This window comes from Sebastes umbrosus, chromosome 11 (assembly GCF_015220745.1).
Source record: "Sebastes umbrosus isolate fSebUmb1 chromosome 11, fSebUmb1.pri, whole genome shotgun sequence".
NCBI classification, from domain to species: Eukaryota; Metazoa; Chordata; class Actinopteri; order Perciformes; family Sebastidae; genus Sebastes; species Sebastes umbrosus.
In genome coordinates, this window is record NC_051279.1 from 34,848,384 (window position 1) to 34,867,888 (window position 19,505).

General features: G+C 41.0%; 1 protein-coding gene across 3 annotated transcripts in view; it reads right to left on the reverse strand.

Moving 5' to 3' along the window:
- The window catches only part of hace1 (HECT domain and ankyrin repeat containing E3 ubiquitin protein ligase 1), a 76,475-nt gene that overhangs the window by 44,906 nt on the left and 12,064 nt on the right, over nucleotides 1-19,505 (reverse strand). For all 3 annotated transcript variants that reach the window (XM_037784187.1, XM_037784186.1, XM_037784188.1), the window contains exons 2-7: nucleotides 9,840-9,894; nucleotides 7,601-7,690; nucleotides 5,061-5,165; nucleotides 4,214-4,289; nucleotides 3,927-4,058; nucleotides 2,420-2,502 (exon numbers count right to left, since the gene is read on the reverse strand). In XM_037784187.1, the coding sequence (XP_037640115.1) occupies nucleotides 2,420-2,502; nucleotides 3,927-4,058; nucleotides 4,214-4,289; nucleotides 5,061-5,165; nucleotides 7,601-7,690; nucleotides 9,840-9,868 (515 nt within the window). In that variant the 5' untranslated portion in view covers nucleotides 9,869-9,894. The remainder of the gene's footprint in view (nucleotides 1-2,419; nucleotides 2,503-3,926; nucleotides 4,059-4,213; nucleotides 4,290-5,060; nucleotides 5,166-7,600; nucleotides 7,691-9,839; nucleotides 9,895-19,505) is intronic.

A 19,505-nucleotide genomic window follows, 5' to 3' on the forward strand; every position in this document is an offset into this window, starting at 1 on the left:
TTTGAATTGTGGTTCAACAGAATTATTTTAAAAAACAAACTAATGAAACTGGCCTGGACAAAAATGATGGTACCCTTAACTTAATATTTAGTTGTACAACCTTTTGAGGCAATCACTTCAATCGAGTGATTTCTGTAACTCTTAATGAGTCTGCCTATTTACAGGGTCAAAAGAAAGAAAGAAGTCACTGTGCTGTTTGGTATCATGGTGTGTACCACACTGAACATGGACTACAGAAAGCTAAGGAGAGAGTTGTCTCAGGAGATTAGAAAGAAAATTATAGACAAGCATGTTGAAGGTAAAGGCTATAAGACCATCTCCAAGCAGCTTGATGTTCCTGTGACTACAGTTGCACATATTATTCAGAAGGTTAAGGTCCATGGGACTGTAGCCAACCTCCCTGGACGTGGCCGCAAGAGGAAAATTGATGACAAATCGAAGAGACGGATAGTACGAATGGTAACCAAAGAGCCTATAACAACTTCCAAAGAGATTAGAGGTGAACTCCAAGGTCAAGGTACATCAGTGTCAGATTGCACCATCCGTCGCTGTTTGAGCCAAAGTAGACTTAATGGAAGACAACCGAGGAGGACGCAAATCATAAAAAAGCGAGACTGGAATTTGCCAAAATGCATATTGACAAGCCACAAAGCTTCTGGGAGAATGTCCTTTGGACAGATGAGACAAAACTGGAGCTTTTTGGCTTTATGTTCACAGACGCAAAAATGAAGCATACACAGAAAAGAACACTGTACCTAATGTGAAACATGGAGGAGGCTAGGTTATGTTATGGGGCTGCTTTGCTGCATCTGACACAGGGTGTCTTGAATCTGTGCAGGGTACAATGAAATCTGAACACAATCAAGGCATTCTGGAGCGAAATGTGCTGCCCAGTGTCAGAAAGCTTGGTCTCAGTTGCAGGTCATGGGTCCTCCAACAGGATAATGACCAGAAACACAGCTAAAAACACCCAAGAATGGCTAAGAACAAAATATTGGACTATTCTGAAGTGGCCTTCTATGAGCCCTGATCTAAATCCTATTGAACATCTGTGGAAGGAGCTGAAACATGCATTCGGAGAAGGCACCCTTCAAACCTGAGACAGCTAGAGCAGTTTGCTCAAGAGGAGTGGGCCAAAATACCTGTCGACAGGTGCCGAAGTCTCATTGAGAGTTACAGAAATCACTCGATTGAAATGATTGCCTCAAAAGGTTGTGCAACTAAATATTAAGTTAAGGGTACCATCATTTTTGTCCAGGCCAGTTTCATTAGTTTGTTTTTTAAAATGATTCTGTTGAACCACAATTCAAAAGCATTATCTGATTTTCATCAGTTAATTTTCAGTGAAATTTTATTTATTATTACTTTTGTCAGTTTCAAGTTATTTCAGTGACCATTGTGGGTTTTTCTTTCTTTAACGGAAGGGTACCAACAATTTTGCCTACGTGTGTATAACAGACTCGCTGTACATTATCCCTTACTAATTCCCCGCCCACCGTAGCGAGTGAGGGGAATCTTCCTGTGGTGAAACAGGTGAGCTCACAGACAATGCCTTGTTCAGTGTAAATACCGTTAATAAGTTCAAAGCACACATACAGCAGGATATTTGTGTGATTTAAACAGCTGTCTTTGTAGATTATGCTTCACTAAACACATGAAAAATGGATTTGGCGCATTAAAAAACGCGAGAGGTATCCGTCAGACGTCAACTCATGGAGTCAGTGTGTACTGATACATCTATTAAAATGGAAGTGCATCTGTTCTGGGAGGTGTGCGAGTGACAAGTGTCAAAAGTGCTTCTAAAAACGCTTTCAGTGGGGATTGGCTGTAAGAGTAAGATAGGTGAGTTGAGACCACAATATGAATCATCAACATTACAACAGGCTCGTTGGAGATGAACTGCGCCTCGCCAGGAAAGTAGACGAGATCAGGCGGCAGCAGCAGGGGGCGGAGACAGAAAGCTGTTTCCAAAAGAATTTACAGGGAAGTCACAGAAATAATGACATCCTGTTAGATCCAATCTGTAGGCCACTTGTAGTTTTCAGACCACGTTGGGATTTATCTATATTTGTTTGTAAATATATGTGGAAATGTGCGTCTGGTGTTGGATTCTATCCTTTAATATTTTTATGTCTGACTTGTACAACACATGGTGTTTGCTGTCAAAACTAAGAGCCAATCAGCTCTTTGATCAGGCGACAGCCAGGCGTTTCCCACAATGCCCTGGGTCTTGCAGATGGTGGAGAGCAATTGCGGCCGCCTCGATCTCGTGAGGTCATCGTTGCCCACGTGTGCACAACACCAGAGCAAGCCGCGATCAAGTCAAATCTAACCGGCATGCACGGCGATCGCCGGTGATCGATTCTGCACAGGCCTGGCTCATCCCCAACGAGCCTAATGACATCACTGATGACATCACCTGCAGGCAAAGTAAAGAGGCGTGGCTCCAGAGACGTTCGGCCGGTTGATGTCCGCTCCACTGTCCAGAAGGCACAACACCGTCTAAGTTGACAAAATACACACTGGGATCACATACTGGCAAATATTTCACTGACATACTGGATAACAAGAGAAAAAACGGATTTCAGCAACACTCAAGTATAACAATTTCAAGATTTACAGAAATGATTTTGGTGTCTACATTTTCAATCATCAATAGGATAAAAGCTTATGAAATGAGGGAATCTTTCCAGTGGACAACATCTGGTATATTATCCATAATTCTGGAGGAGGGCCAAGCTTGGACAGCAGCCTTTGGCTGTGGCTGGCTCATGCTATGGTCACATTAGGTAACTCAAGTGAAAGGCTGCATCATTACAACACTATGACATGCAGTATATGTATTTAATGGTTATAACACTAACTCACAGGAGGGTGCAGTGAATGGACCAGGATGTGTTAGCTAAGCATTGAGGTGAAGCTGATCCTGAACACACATACGGATCAAAGAGAATATAGAAAGTATTCTGAGGCAACACAAAAGTAGTTAAGAGATACTGTACATTTCCCACAGTGAGCTTACAGGGGCTCTGTAGCCTGTCAACAACTGCTTTTACTGCCGGTAAAACGCAACCTTTACTGCCCTCAAACAACAGGCCATAAAGGCCTACAGTATGCTATGGGCCGTGTTATTTTTCTGTGTTGTTGCCAAGATTAACCTTCATGTGATCAGTCCGCCACTGTGCTTCTCCGGTGCAGTTACATTGTGCTTAGAAATTGCTGACTTTGTGGGTAATTGTTAGCTTCGTTTGTAATAGCACAAGTTGTTAAATAGAGGCACTGGTGTATTGTGTTTTGGGACTGACTGGGCAGGGATTAGTTTTTTAGTATAGAATACAGAACGCTGAGCACCTCTGTTATTAGAGACACTAGCAAAAGGGGTGGCTGCCACTATTGTGTTTTGTTTTTCTACGATAAGTGTAGGAAGGATAGAGTTTTATTTATAGTTTCTATTTTGGGGGAGTTTGGTCAGTTAGACAGCTGTGAATCTAAGTTATCAGGAGCCATCCGCAGCCTTTTCCTACACTCGTCTACCTTTGCTGACACGGCTGTGTGTGTGTGTGTGTGTGTGTGTGTGTGTGTGAGTGTGTGTCTGTGTTTTGCATGTGCTCGCTGCGTCTTTGCTACTGACTCATGTTGTTTTTTTGATTGTCCATTTTTCAATAAACGGCAACCTTACGCCTGACAACACCGGCTTACAGTATGTTCCTTCCCTTACCTGTAGACCTCACTGGGACAAAAGAGCCTAACAAGCAGCCCCTAGAAGCCATGCTGCTCCTAACGCCCAGCTGGACTGAACAGTGGCTTCAATTTATCAAGCCAAAGACCAACATCTGTTGCCAACATTTGAGTCCTATGCTCTAACTAGGGCTAAAAATACAGATCAGATTTTTTTCAATTAAAGAGATATTTTCGAATTGGCTTACAGTTTTGTGTCCGTTCTGACAGGCTACATGTAGAGCTGTCTGCCCCATGGCGTCCTCCACATCCACGTTGGACACATGCTGGACCAGATCATAGAGGAGTTCCGTCCTTCCATTCACTGCCAACCAGTGGATCTGCAGCAGAAGTTCACATGGACAATCAGGAGGAGTTCATTAACCACCCGTCACAGAGATAACACTACAGTCATTTAATTAGCAACGATGATTACAATGATTTTAAGACATTCAATACAACATGAACCACAGCCGGGGGATTACAGTCCACTCACAGCAGTCAGTCCCTCATTGTTGCAAATGTTCACATCAGCGTTGTATTCCAGTAGTTTGCCCATACACTTCTTCTGTCTGAGGGAAACATGGAGGAAAGTGTTAAGTATCAGTGTCACTCTGTTTCACGCCATTTCATACTTCTATGACTACATGCAAATAACATCTACAAGACTAACAAGCAAGCATTTAAAAAGGAAAAATCAAAGTAATAGATCCATCAAGTTACATGTCTCACTAATGTCAACCATTTGATAAGATGACATTCGAATCAAGCAGCAGAAATACAGGAACAAAGTGAATGTTAGCCTGGCCAGCCACTGGATGTCTGGGTGATCTCATTTTAAAGAGCAATACCATACTGGCTGGAGGTTGTCTGGGATGATACATATTACTGGAATAATCAATAAGGGGAAGTAATGTAGGACAAAAAAAATCTTGTTACGCACTAAGGCCACTGGCAGCATTTCTTAAGGAGAGTTCAAAGCATCCTGTGGCGTTACACATGCATGCACATGTGCATCGTGAATCCACATTCCTGCCAATAGTTTCACATGTGCCAAGAAAGACAGTAATGTGCCAACAAAAGGAAGGGAAGACTGCATTATAGTAAACACAGATGTAAACAATGCAGTATTTAAAAATTGGCTTTATATTTGATGTATGAGGAAGGAAATTAATTCAATATGTTTGCTGGACCTCAAGGATTCACACAATGTGTTTAGAAGAATCAGCAAATAACCAGGTAAGGTCGGTATGTGTAAAAGTGAACTCACTGGACCAAGTGTCATAAGACTTTGAATACAAACATGTTAAGACGAAAGATGAAATGTAGTATGAGGCCCATACCCGTTCCTAGCAGCGAGGTGCAGAGGGGTACAGCCTGAGATGTCCTGGTAGTTTGGGTTGGCTCCTCTCTTCAGCAGTAGAACCAGACACTCCACTGACCCACAGCTGTACAGAGAGAACACAGAGCAACTACGTAACCATGTAGGGCGTCAGTAACTATGCATTTACTTGACGCTGCTTTCCTACGCAGAAGCATGAGAAATGGAGCTCCATCATTTCGCCCTCCAAACAATCGTGCTGTCAAATCGCGCAGCAGAACTAGGCTCGGTGTTGTTTTTTACAGAAATAAAACCCATTTAGTTCATTTTGGTATATCAGCGCCGTGTTATCAATACATAGTCGGACGACAGACGCTACAAACTGAGAGTGAAAGAGTCTGCTCCGTACGGAGTCTCAGCTCAGAGTAGCAGGAGTCAGATTTCACACACACGGGATGACAGAGAGTTGACAGACAAAAAGTGGTGTTGAAGCCAAAAGAAAAAGTGTTTATTTGGCAATATTTCTGATTTAAACCCAATGCTATAAGGGAGGGAACCATTACGTTAATGGGATAATCACCGCGAGGAGGACAGTGAGTGAGTTTCATGTTAACGTTAAATTAACAACTACTTGTTATCTTTATCCTGATATATCCTACACGTTACCATTATTTTTGTTTGAGACAACTGGCATTGTTTTTGAGCCAAGTATGTTCCATACAACGTTTGCAATGGCAAACTGCTGAAGGCTACCGTATTTTAGCTAACATAATGTAACCATAGCTCGTAGCAGTGGGCTATCATCCTAATCGGTCTGTGTCATCCATCATCAAAATATAACATTAGCATTTTAAATAAATATTTATTGGTCTGTCACCATGTCAGTGAATTTAAACTACTGCTTGCAATCTGAGGATATATAGAGAGAGAGTGTGTGTGCGTGTACAGCCTCTGCTGTTTTCTTACAGTCATTGAGCTATACCTGAGGAATAAAGTCTCATCATTTTCCTTTTACCATGGTATCGAATTGGGTATCAAGAATCGTGGAAATTCACTGGTATTGGTATCGACTACTAGATTTCTGGTATCATGACATCCCTAGTCTTTGAGGCATGATTTACACACCTGTAAGTGTGTGTCTCGGGTTGCAAGGTAATGTATCAGGGTCACGGAGGATTTTGTGGTTTTGCTTGTTTCTTCATCTTTAGATTATGATGTAAGAATGACATTATGGGTAAGGGCATGGGTGTGTCCTGTTGTGACACTGATTTAGCCACAGATTAAAAGGTGAACATCGGGGCGGGGGCGGGAGTCACCCTTTCCACTGCACAATAAGCGCTCACAGAACAGTTCAACTGGTAGATCCATTTCCCCCTATGATCCCTTATTTTACAGGCCCAACAAACGACGGTACCTTCTGAGAGCTGATGCAGAAGAAAAAAATGGCTCCCATTATTGAGAAACTTTTAACAGATAGAATTATTGTTCCATGCCCGACATCTTCATGCAACACTCCACTTCTTCTAGTGAAAGAAGCTGCTGGTAAATCCTGGTGACTTGTTCATGATCTGCGCGCTGTAAAAAGAAGCTGTGTTTGCTCAAACACCGGTTGTACCCAACCCAGCCACAACTTTGTCTTTAATTTAATTATATTACTTATAAAATATATATATATTTTTTTTTTTTCCTTAAAACACTGAGCGGGACATTTTACAGTTGAAATATCAACTGTAAAAAGTCTCTGATGGACAAACTATGTAAAGAAGACACTGTTTCTAAATTACCTCACCCGACACCCATATTGTTATATCTGCAATAAGCTAATATTAGCTGGTCTAGCTCTAATATGAACCCGTGTGTTGTCACACACAACTTACTATAAGCACAAGACTGCACCTCAAATCAAAATTTTCTTCCAACGTAATTACCCATCTTTGTTGCATGTATAAAAGACGCCAAAATTTAAGGGTGTGCTTACTCTTATTTGAAGAGAACTGAAATGGCACTTCGAGAGCGCAGACCTCCGCCAACGCGTGACTTTAAACACACCTCCCAGCTGGCGGTACCATGAGGTGGTCGGCTTATTATTAACACGGTGTGTTTCAGTGTAACGTATCGGTGGATGCCTCTCTCATTCAGCAGCCTTGTTATGTCTGTATAACGTTACACTACGTTGTCTCTCATCCCGTCATCTACTGCTTTGTTCTTTCTCACCGCGGACGGACAGCAGCTCCCACACACATCCACACACGTATCTCTCTGCTCTCAGAAGGAGGCGGGGTCACGCGTCACCAATGCGTCATTAGTTACACAGCGCATGTGTTCTACCCTGTGGTTTTAATGCTTGGGCTGATCAGAATTTGTAAAAATATGCCAGCCACGTAAAAATCTAATGGTTTGTTCATTGTGCCACACCCCACCCCTCCAAAATAATTCATTAAAATCCATCTTGGACTTTTGGTGTAATCCTGTTAATGTACAAACAAACAAACAAACCAACGCCGGTGAAAACATGACCTCCTTCCTAGGCCTTCGGCCTTGGCGGAGGTAATAATATCTTACTTGGCAGCGATGTGTAGCAGACTTCTTTTCACTCGTCCAAAGGCGTAGTTCACATCAAACTTGGAGTTGAGCAGCAACTCTGACACTGATCTTTTAGAGACAGGATGCAACAAGTAAATCATTTCCTCTGGAGACAACAACAAAAATTCACCATACCCATTATAAGAAAGTAAAGACACAATGAGACTACTAGCAAAAGCTGATAAGCATGCCACGACACATGCATTCTTCCTCAAGCGCTGAGCTCAAAGTGTGTCAACACTAATACTAGGGGAGCAATGATTCATCTACTACATCAATGTATCGATTTATATTCCTACTATCCAACTACATCCATAGGTACGATTGTATGGATACTAAGGATTTGTACCTTGTATTTAAGGACGACAAACGTTATATGAAAGTGATTTTTAGCACTTTTATTAGTAAAGAAATGTTAAACGTTACTCCGGTTCACTCTCCAGACATGCGCCAGCTTGCCAGCTCTGCCCTCTGCAGCGCGAGCATGCATCCATGGTGTGCATGCAGACGAACGGCGCATTGGACTCCTCGCTCTCTCACCCGGTAGAGGAGCAGGTCGGCAGAGTTTCAGGCGTTATCAATCACTTGACGAGGGCAGCTTCACCCACAGGCGCTTTCCGTTTTTTCATTCAGAGAAAATTACTTTCCTTTCCCCGTCATCATATTTATTAGCGAAGGGTTATGATTTTCGATTTGTCAAATAGTCGTTAAAGGGACTGTTTGTAACTTCTTACTCGTATAAATCAATCCGGGTCGGTGTCCCATACGCACTTACGTGTCGCTACGCTGTTCAGACTCAGACTCCAACACAAACTACAGTGAAGCACCAAAACCTCTTGGTTGTATCTAGTGAAGCCCGTCTGTTAAACAGTGTTGGCCGCGGTCGGAGGACGCGAGGGAGACCGTAGCTTTGGTTTCCAAGACCGGAGTCTCTACTGTACTCACCTGCATGCGCGCACTACTACCACACTGCAGAAGAGTTAGTTTAGCTCTGAGAATATCTAGTGAATGTACAGTGGACGTTTGTGCAGAAATAACTGCTGCAGCTCCTCCAGACCAACAGGAAAAGCCAACACTAGGATCAGCATTGATTCATGGAGAGACCTTCGTCTGTCTCAGCTAACATTACTGCCAAGCAGCTGAAATATAGAGTGATATTGTGCTTTTAGCTGACGTGTGTCGTCTCACTGTTTTAACGGATGCTCGCTCAACATTCAGGTAGCGGGGGTCCGTGAGGCAAAGCATCAAGGGAGTAAAGCAAAAAACAGAACAGAAACTCAACTAACATTAGTCTAACGTAGTTTTAACATGTTGTTCCAGCTGTTTTTTAATGTATGAAAAGACCCCAGATGAACCCTGTAGGTGGACTACTGAATTACTATCAGCAGATTATTTAAACAGCATTTGTAGAGGAATGATTCTGTCGTTAGCTGTTTGGATCACTATCAGCAGTTTGATCACTATCAAATGTTTGATCACCATCAGCAGTTTGATCACTATCAGCTGTTTGATCACTATCACTTGCTTGATCACTATCAGCTGTTTGATCACTATCAGCTGTTTGATCACTATCAGCTGTTTGATCACCATCAGCGGTTGAGCACTATCAGCTGTTTGATCACTATCAGCGGTTGATCACTATCAGCTTGTTGATCACTATCCAGCGGTTGATCACTATCAGCTGTTTGATCACTATCAGCTGGTTGATCACTATCAGCTGTTTGATCACTATCAGCGGTTGATCTCTGTATTATTGATCTACCATTTATATTGAAGATGAGGACAGAAGCAGGCAGGTTAATCAATGTTCATTTACTTGAATAGAAGTTGGTTTCTTATATGTACTGTTACATATTGCACTGCCTTGTATCTTGAGAACTGAATCAGCAGGTCCTGCAGTTGCACTTTTTTATTATTATTATTTTCTAATAAAGCTGTATGTATTTGCCATTATTCATTGTCAAAACGTTGAGGAATCCTGACCCTGCTCTGTCCAGTATCAGATATTTATTCTCAGTCACACTGATTGAATCTTTGGCAAAAAAAAAAGTTTACTGTATTGATTTCAAGTCATGAATTGATCGTATTGCTCTAGATGAGCCAAATATCGTCCTTGAATCGTATCGGAACCATGCAATCGTATCGTTGTAAAAACTATTGTTTACACCCTTAGCTAATACACTACTCTGCTGTACAGTCAGTCTGGTTTGATGCTCACCTGTGCTGGTCAGCCATGACCATTGGCATAAGTGTGTACACGGCAGTCTCATTGTCTGTAGAGGGAAACACAGAAGAAAAATAAAACTATTAGATTTTAACTGAACACTTCCAAAGAGACAAACTGGATCCTCACCAGTTTGAATTAAGAACAAACAGATTCGCTGCCCTTCACTAAGCCCACAAACATCTTGAAATAACTACAGCTACATCAGAATGTTGTTGGTTGATTACAGCTCAGCATTCAACACATACTCCTCTATGAAACTGATTGGTTAACTTGGCACTCTGGGCTTGAGTACCAAAATGTGCAACTGGATATTGGACTTCCTCACAAACAGACCCCAAGCAGTTCAGGTTGGTGGTCACACATCGTCCACTCTAGTGTTAAATATTGGAGTCCCCCAGGGCTGTGTGCTCAGCCCCCCTCCCGTTTATGCTGTTCAAAACCCCGACATGAAGAGAACTCTGTTGTAAACGATGACACTACGATCATCTTGCCGGATCACACGCAATGATGAGACTTCAAGGACAGACGCAAATGTTTTTAAGCACTGGCCCGACGAGCCACATAGCCCCTTAATTTGGTGCATTTTGGTGGCCCAAATCTAAACGTATGTAAAATCTATACAGGCACTCAGAGAGTGCAGACCTTTTACTGAATAAATGAGATGAACACATCATAGTGTAACTCAGTGGAACCTCCGTTAACATTAGCTGTTAGCTCTGTTATTTAACAAAGCAGGACCGTGCTGCCACTGGGTGCTAACAGCTAACAACTAACGTTAAGGGATCTTCACCATCAGCCATTCTCCGTCCATTGCTGCACTTTCAAAGTAAGTAGGTAAGTAAGTAAGTAATACCTTTATTTATATAGCACCTTTTAAAACACACCATTACAAAGTGCTTCACACACAATGAAACATCAAACAATAATGAAAACAAGGAAAAATTACAATATGAAACACAGAAACAATGAGAAACAGATCAAACTAAAACAGACACAACACACATGTGGATGAGTGCCTATGGAAAAGGCTTGCCTATAGAGATGGGTTTTTAGAAGCTGCTTTAAACAGTCCAGAGATTCAGCAGCTCTGAAAGATCGGAGGGGGGGGGTTTGCAGTTTGAGCAGGGAATGGATAAAAGGACGAGATTAGAGGATCGAAGTGTTCCACAGGTCAAATATGGAACAAGGGAGATCATAGATGTAAGTGGGGGGCGAGTCATGCAGTGCCTTATATGTAATTAGCAAGATCTTAAAGTTGATTCTGGATTTTACAGGAAGCCAATGGAGGGATGCCAGAACAGGGGTGATGTGAGACTAGGGGGTGGGCGATATATCGAATATAGTTCGATGTATCGCGGCTTGTCCCAATCGCGCGGTATATAAAATGACTATATCGCGAACATCGACTACAAATTGTTATGTAATGTTTTAAGCCACCCTGCCGGCATGAGATTCGCTTTGAAACTTGCTTTGGCATTTCCTTCTCTCCCTCCGGCTCCTTCTCACAGACACACACGTCACAGACTCCGCCTCCACCAGACCACTCTCCTGGGCGAGTTGTGTGACGTGATCGGCCAGCGTGTTTTTGTTTATGGAGGGAAGCAGCGGAGAGAGAAAGCCCCGGAGCCCGGAGAAAGCGAAAGAACTGAAGCAGCAAAGCGAGTACCGATAGCGAGAACACGACCAAAGCAACCAGAACCAGCCCAGAGGCAAATGTCTCTGGATTTCTCGCTTTCCAAAGCAATCCCATATGACAAAAAAAAGTGCGAAATGCAAAGAAATCACGACCGCTGTAAACTACATCACAACGTTAGCGTAGTTGAAAAGCCCGGATTCAAAAGACTCATTAAGACACTTGATCCAAAATAATGAACGTCCAGCTAACAGAAACTAAAGCTGTGAGCCTGAATAAGTGGACAAGACTGCAGTTTTGGCCACAGCTGCACCTCGCTATTGGTGAGTCTTTCTACACTGCTGGGAAAATAATCATTGTTATTATCAGCAATGTTATAACAGCTTACTGGTAAACATAACAATAAGTTACTTTACATATATTTCAACGTCATTAAAAACTGTGTGTGTGTGTGTTATGTATTTATCAAAATATATAAAGCATATATTGGCCAGATACTATTGGTTAAAAGTGAATACAGTTGGATACTGTTTTGTTAAATTTAACTTGTGATTTCCCCCTTTTTGCATTGCCAGATTAAAATAGTTCAAATAGAAACCACTAATGAATATAAACAAGAAGGTCTTAATGCAGACATATGCTGCAGTGACTACAAGAATCATCATATTGGTGTGATTGTATGCATCAAAGGGTTAAATCGAGGCATTTATGAAGTGCTTAGAGGATATTTGAAAATATCGCGATATATATCGAGTATCGCGATATTGCCTAAAAATATCGCAATATTATTTTTAGGCCATATCGCCCAGCCCTATGTGAGACCGATGGCTAGTTCTGGTTAATAACCTGGCCGCTGCATTTTGAACCACTGAAGGCAATTTAAAGCAGTTTGACTGAGGCAGGTGTAGAGGGAATTACAATAGTCTAGACGGGAGAATATGAAAGTGTGAATTAATAGTTCAAGATCCGTGGAAGACAAGATGCATCTGATTTTTGCAACGTTTCTTAGCTGGAGAAAGCAGGTCTGGACAAGTTTAGTGACATGGTGGTCAAAAGTCATATTCCGGGCGAAAGATGATACCAAGATTCTTAGCTGTAGGACTGATATTGGATTGAAGTGGGCCAACAAACTGATGAACTGCAGTGGCAAAATTGTCCTGGTCCTATTAAAAGAATGTCTGTTTTATCAGGGTTTACGTGGAGAAAGTTGGGAGACATCCAGTCAACCAAAGACTGGTTGCTGCTAAGCAGTCATGGAGGGAGGAAAGTTGATTGAGGTTATTGGTTTTGACTGAAAAATAGATCCGAGTGTCATCTGCATAACAATGATATGACACGTCAGGAAAGCTGCTGAACAAATGACCCAGAGGAAGCATGTACAACGAGAAGGGGATCGGTCTATGAACCGCCGCTGAGGGACTCACACCGCCAAAGCGGCTGATGAGGAGACAGGATTCTTAATGCAAACATGGAAATATCTGTTAGTTAAGTATGAAATTAAATCAGTTTAAAGAGCTGTACCAGATATGCTAACCCATTTGCAACCTATCAAGTAATATAGTATGATCGATGGTATCAGAGGCAGCAGTTAAATTCCAGTAGGATGAGTATGGAGTGTTCACCTTTGTCTGCATGCATTAAGATGTCATTTGGTTACTCTGAGGAATGCTGTTTCTGTGCTATGTTTTTGGTGAAAGCCTGATTGGAATTTATCGAATATTTTGTGCCCCTCCACCACTTTCAGAAGTTGGTTCCGTAACTATCTTTCTCTAGAATTTTTGATATAAATGGTAGTTTGGAGATTGGTCTGTAATTATCTAATTGAGTTGGGTTCGAGAGAGGGTTTTTTAAGAAGCGGTTGAACACTGGCTAGTTTTGAAATAGTCAGGAACAGACCCGGATGTGAGAGAGTGGTTGATGATTGAGAGCAGGCTGGGCCTAAAAGAGGAAGGACGGATTTAGAAATTTTGTGGGAACCTTATCACAGTGACTGGAGGAAATACATATGTGAGCTACAGTGTTTAAAGAGTCAGCAACAGGAATAAATAGAAAACAGGGGCGCTTTCGTCACAGTTCAGTTCAGACACGGACACCGTAATCTCATTGAGACAACGCAGTCTCATTCTCAAGAGAGACCTGATAAAACTTTGTGGCCACACCTGACATGGTTTATCACACAATCTCCACTCTGGTTAAAAAAGCTCAGAAACAGCTGTATTTCTTAAGGAACATAAGCAGGGAAAAATTCCCTACCACTGTTCTTGTTAACTTTTACAGCAACAGAAGCATCCTAACAGATTGTATATATATTTTAGAGCAAATGATTAGAATAATGAAAATGATTATTAGTTGCAACCAGGGAATGAAATTAGCACCTGCCACCTGCCACAATACAGGGTAAATGTTGGCTGTGGCAGGGAAAAAATTCACGTGACCTGCCACCATGGCAGATATGTTTTCCTTATATTAAGAAATATTATTTTTAAAAGCAATTCCTAAATTAACAAGGCAAATGTGGACTTCCGTTATGGCGGAGTGCTGAGTAGTCGTGGTTAGCCCTGCCCTGTTGCTAATCCTGAAATTAATACTTTCTAAGTAATCCAAATCTCTATCAAAAGTGTCACAATTTCACAATATAGGTGAACTACAAGCGAATGCGCCGAAAAAAAGGAAATAAGGACAAACATAAGACAGCTGGAGGAGTTTGTAACGAAGAAAACGTGTCGGGATCTGACTTGGAAGAGGTAGCGCATGCAGGCCTCCCAGAGACAGGTTAACACCGACAGCACTAAAATCATGGAAAATCCCTCTTTCTATGGACATCATGAAGGCTATACAGTCATTCAAAACAAGATTTTCATACTGAAATGGACAGCGTACTAGCAGCCAATTAAGGTCGTTCAGTATGACATTAAAGAATGTAGAGGTCAATATCGCCGAAGCGGAGCGCCGCATATCTGCAACTGAAGACGATGTTAACACGCTGCAAGGCATCATGGGATAAACTTGAAAAGAAGGCAAAACTTCTCGCCACCAAAGTAGAAGACTTGGAGTGCAGGAGTGCCGGCGCAACAACATCCGCATACTGACTGGCATACCCGAGAAAGAAGAAGGATCTAACACCTGCTCCTACATGGAGAAAATGGATCGCGGATAATCTGAACATTTGCCTCCCGTTCTGGAGAGGGCTCACTGAATAACGAGCCAAAGGCCCAGCTATGCTCCGAGAGTTTTTATTGTGAAATGCCTCCACTACAAAGACAGAGAGAACATCTTTAGAGCTGCGAGAAACCAAGAAAGAGGTGCTGTACAAAACAACAAAATAAGATTCCTCCCGGATCTGTCAGCAGAAGTTTACAAACAACAGAGACAATAAGCACGGTGTTGAGGAGAGCACACAGCTGTCTTTGACACACCAGCGGACGTGGACAGATACATTGGGGTGCTGGAGAACAGATGCCTGGAGATTAAGGAGGACACAACCTGCTCCGAAGTTACGGTCACTAATAAGTCTAATGCTAAAGCTTTGACATGACACACTCTTTATAGATCTTATGCTTAGCTAACTGAAAGGACTTGTGATATACACTCACACGGCCACTTTATTAGGCACACCTGTTCAATTGCTTGTTAACACAAATAGCTAATCAGCCAATCACATGGCAGTAACTCAATGCATTTGGGCATCTAGACATGGTGAAGACGACTTGCTGAAGTTCAAACCGAGCATCAGAATGGGGAAGAAAGAGGGATTTAAGTGACTTTGAAACGTGGCAATGGTTGTTGGTGCCAGACGGGCTGGTCTGAGTATTTCAAAAACTGCTGATCTACTGGGATTTTCACGCACCAACCATCTCTAGGGTTTACAGAGGAATGGTCCGAAAAAGAGAAAAATCCAGTGAGCGGCAGTTGGTGTGGGACGGAAATGCCTTGTTGATGTCAGAGGTCAGAGGAGAATGGGCAGAGTGGTTTGAGATGATAGAAAGGCAACAGTTAACTCAAATAACCACTCGTTACAACCAAGATACGCAGAATAGCATCTCTGAACGCACACACGTCCAACCTTGAAGCAGATGTGCTACAGCAGCAGAAGACCACCCAGTACTAGCAAGGTGTACCTAATAAAGTGGCCGGTGAGTGTATATGTGTTATATGCCTCTCTCAAGGCATCTAGTTATAATCTAGATATCACGAGTACTGACATTTGAGACCCTCACTCTAGATATGAGAATCTATATTTGAATCTACCTCACTCCAGGCATCTTGATATACATTATGTTGAATCCAGCTATTTCTATACACTCTGATAACTTACAGTTGAATCTACTTACTACTAGTCGTCATTGATAGTGTTTATTTTAACAGTTGAGTCTGCCTTACTCTAGTTGTCATGATAGTTTTTATTTTACAGTTGAGTCTGCCTTACTCTAGTTGTCATGATAGTTTTTATTTTACAGTTGAGTCTGCCTTACTCTAGTCGTCATGATAGTTTTTATTTTACAGTTGAGTCAGCCTTACTCTAGTTGTCATGATAGTTTTATTTACAGTTGAGTCAGCCTTACTCTAGTCGTCATGATAGTTTTTATTTTACAGTTGAGTCTGCCTTACTCTAGTCGTCATGATAGTTTTTATTTTACAGATGAGTCAGCCTTACTCTAGTCGTCATGATAGTTTTTATTTTACAGTTGAGTCAGCCTTACTCTAGTTGTCATGATAGTTTTATTTTACAGTTGAGTCTGCCTTACTCTAGTAGTTACCAACTTTATTGCCTTTTCATCCCATATTCTACATTAGTTTCAGAAACATCAAGGAACTAATTAAAAAAGGGGGGATACACCACTATGTGTACGTACTATCGCAAACAATTAATGGCGAATATCTTAGTTGAATGTATTTCATGGAATTGTAGAGGCTTACATAAACTTATTAAAGTAAAACAGGTGATGAACAGGAATAAAACAGCTAAAGGCCAAGATATTGTTCTTGCAGGAAACGCACCTATTGGCTGATGAGACATCAAAGATATAACGGAGGTGGCCAGTACAGGTCCTTTCAGCTTCATACTCTACTAATTCTAGAGGTGTAATGACATTAATACACCAAGTCTATTCATTACAGATTGAAGGGGTAACCAAAGATCCCAACGGAAGATTGTTAATCATAAAAGGTCGTCTTTGCTCTACACAACTTAATTTCATTAATGTATATGGACTAAATAATGATGATGTTAATTTTTACAATAATTTATTTCTGATAATTTCAACACTACCAGGCAAATACATTATCGCTGGGACTTGAACTGTGTCCTAGATCCAAGAAAAGATAGATCTTTCGGAATAGATAATACTCACACAAGATCTAGGAAAACATTACATCATTTTATAAAAGAACTGAACTTAATAGATATGTGGAGACACCTGAACCCTTCAAAGAAAGGAATTTTCATGTTATTCCATTACTTACAAAACTTATTATAGGTTAGATTACTTTTTGGTGTCAGCAGAACTCCTCTCTAACATTAGAGGCTGCCATTACAACAGCATAGTAATCTCGGATCATGCAGCTGTATCCATGGTCTACGTAGGAGCCAAAATTGATACGTCAATCCCCTAAATGGAGATTCAAATAAAATGGATGCAGAACTCAAGGTTTCTACAGATTTTAGGAGAACAAATTCCATACTTACTTTGAGTTTAACACATCCAAAACTTCTGCCACAATTAGGTGGGAAGCCTTCAAGGCATTTATTAGAGGTCAAATTATAAGTTATACGAGCAGAAGAACGAGAGAAACACAGAAAAAAATGAGAGATTTGGAATCCCAAATTAAAGTGCTTGAGAATAAAAGTTTTCAGGAAGGGCAGGATAAACATGACATTGCTAAGCAGTTATTACTACTTAGAACTCAGTACAATGAGTTAACATCTGATAAGGCTGCCGCTAATTTAATGAGGCTTAAACAAACCTATTAACGACCAGGTGAAAAGCCTGGTAGACTCCTTGCGTGGCGCATCAAACAACAGCAAACAGAGAGGACAATTACTAATATTGAGGATGCAAGCGGGAGTATCATAGTTGATTCAATTGGAAATTAATACAGCATTTAAAAATTTCTATGAAAACCTTTACAGATCTGAATATACTGTTAGCTCTGATACCCAGACTGGAATTCCTAGACAAACTTATATTCCTAAAATTTCTGAGGACAGTAAGAAAAACTTTGGATAAACAACTAAGCATAGCTGAGTTATCAGAAGCCATTAGTGCATTAAAGGCTGGAAAGACAGCAGGGCCGGATGGCCTCCCAATTGACTTGTATAAACATTTTAAAGAAAAATTGTAACTCCTCTCTACGAGATGTACTTGGAATCTTACATTAATAGTTATCTAATCTGTCTCACTGAGATAGGTTTGATTATCCTTCTTCCAAAACCGGGTAAAGCAAATACTAAATGTGAGAATATGCGTCCTATAAGTCTATAAATACGAGATACAAAAATCTTCAGTAAAATCCTGGCAAAGAGGCTAGAAGGTGTACTTTAAGGGAATTGTCGGGGATGACCAAAACGGGTTCATAAAGGGAAGACAAGGGTTTCATAATGTAAGACGTATTATTAATATCGTATATAACCAAAAGGGAGAAAAGGATACAGCTCTTCTCTCCTAGATGTAGAGAAAGCCTTTGATTAGGGTTGAGTGGCCCTATCTTTTTGATGTTATTGCCAGGTTTGGATTTGGAAACACCTTTTGTAATTGGATTAAATTACTACATCTCAACCCTATAGCTGAAGTACTAACTAATGAAGTGGTGTTTGACTCCTTCAATACCGCAAGAGGCTGCCCTCAAGGTTCACCCTTGTCCCCGCTTCTATTTATTTCTCTTTCTCTTTATTTTCTAGCTATTGAACCATTAGCAATAGCAATTAGAGCTAACAGGCAGATACAGGGATCCAATTTGGTAACAGGGATCATAGAATATCTCTCTTTGCGGATGATGTCATTCTGTTCCTAAAACAACTAAACACCTCCATACCTGCACTGTAGATCTGATCGAACCTGTTCAGTAAATATCCAGATATAAATTGAACGCTTCAAGATCCTCACTTATGTTGCTTAATGAAAATGAGAGACAAGATCCTGACCGACATATATCTATCTTTAAGTTTTCAACCAGTTTTACTTATTTGGGCATCAAAATTAGTACCTCAAGTAGAAAATATAGCCTTAATAAATTACGACCGTATAATGGATTCAACATTCATATCTATAGAAAGATGGATGCCTCTGCCTATTTCTCTGATAGGGGGAATAAACACGTTAAAGATGAGCATATTACCTAAATTCACATATTATTTCAAATATCCCTTTGGCACCACCGGAAGGAATGTTTGCAAAAATTACTTCACTCATTACAAAATTTTATTGGAATAAGAAGTGTCCAAGAGTTCGCTTGTCTCTGTTGTATCTTCCATTTGATACAGGGGGTTGAAGTGCCCCAATCTTTATTGGTATTATCTGGCTGCACAGCTGAGAACTATGATGTTCTATTTCCTCTATTGGCAGATACTCCATCATGGATGGATATAGAGGTGTGTGCCGTTCAGATACATTAAATCTGTATCTGTACTCAGCCACTCCAAAACATCTAAGAGCTCAACTACCCACCCCATAGTGCTTAATATGATTAATGTCTGGTACGAGGTAAAAGAATATATGAATATAGCTAACTCCTTGTATAGTCCCATTTGGGGCAATGTTTCGTTCAACCAGGCAGGCTGGATGCTGGATTCCAGTTATGGTCAAAGAAAGGGTTAGTAAAATATCTGACCTTTATAAAGAAGAGGTTCTAATGACCTTTGAGGAAATCTCTCTAGTACATAACATCCCAAAGAAGCATTTCTTTAATATTTGCAATTGAGAATTTTATTTCCTCTATGCAGATCCAGTCATTAGTAATTCCTGCACTTTCATCCTTAGAAGAAATTATTACCAAAAATTGTAATAGTAATGGTTTATTTCATTAGT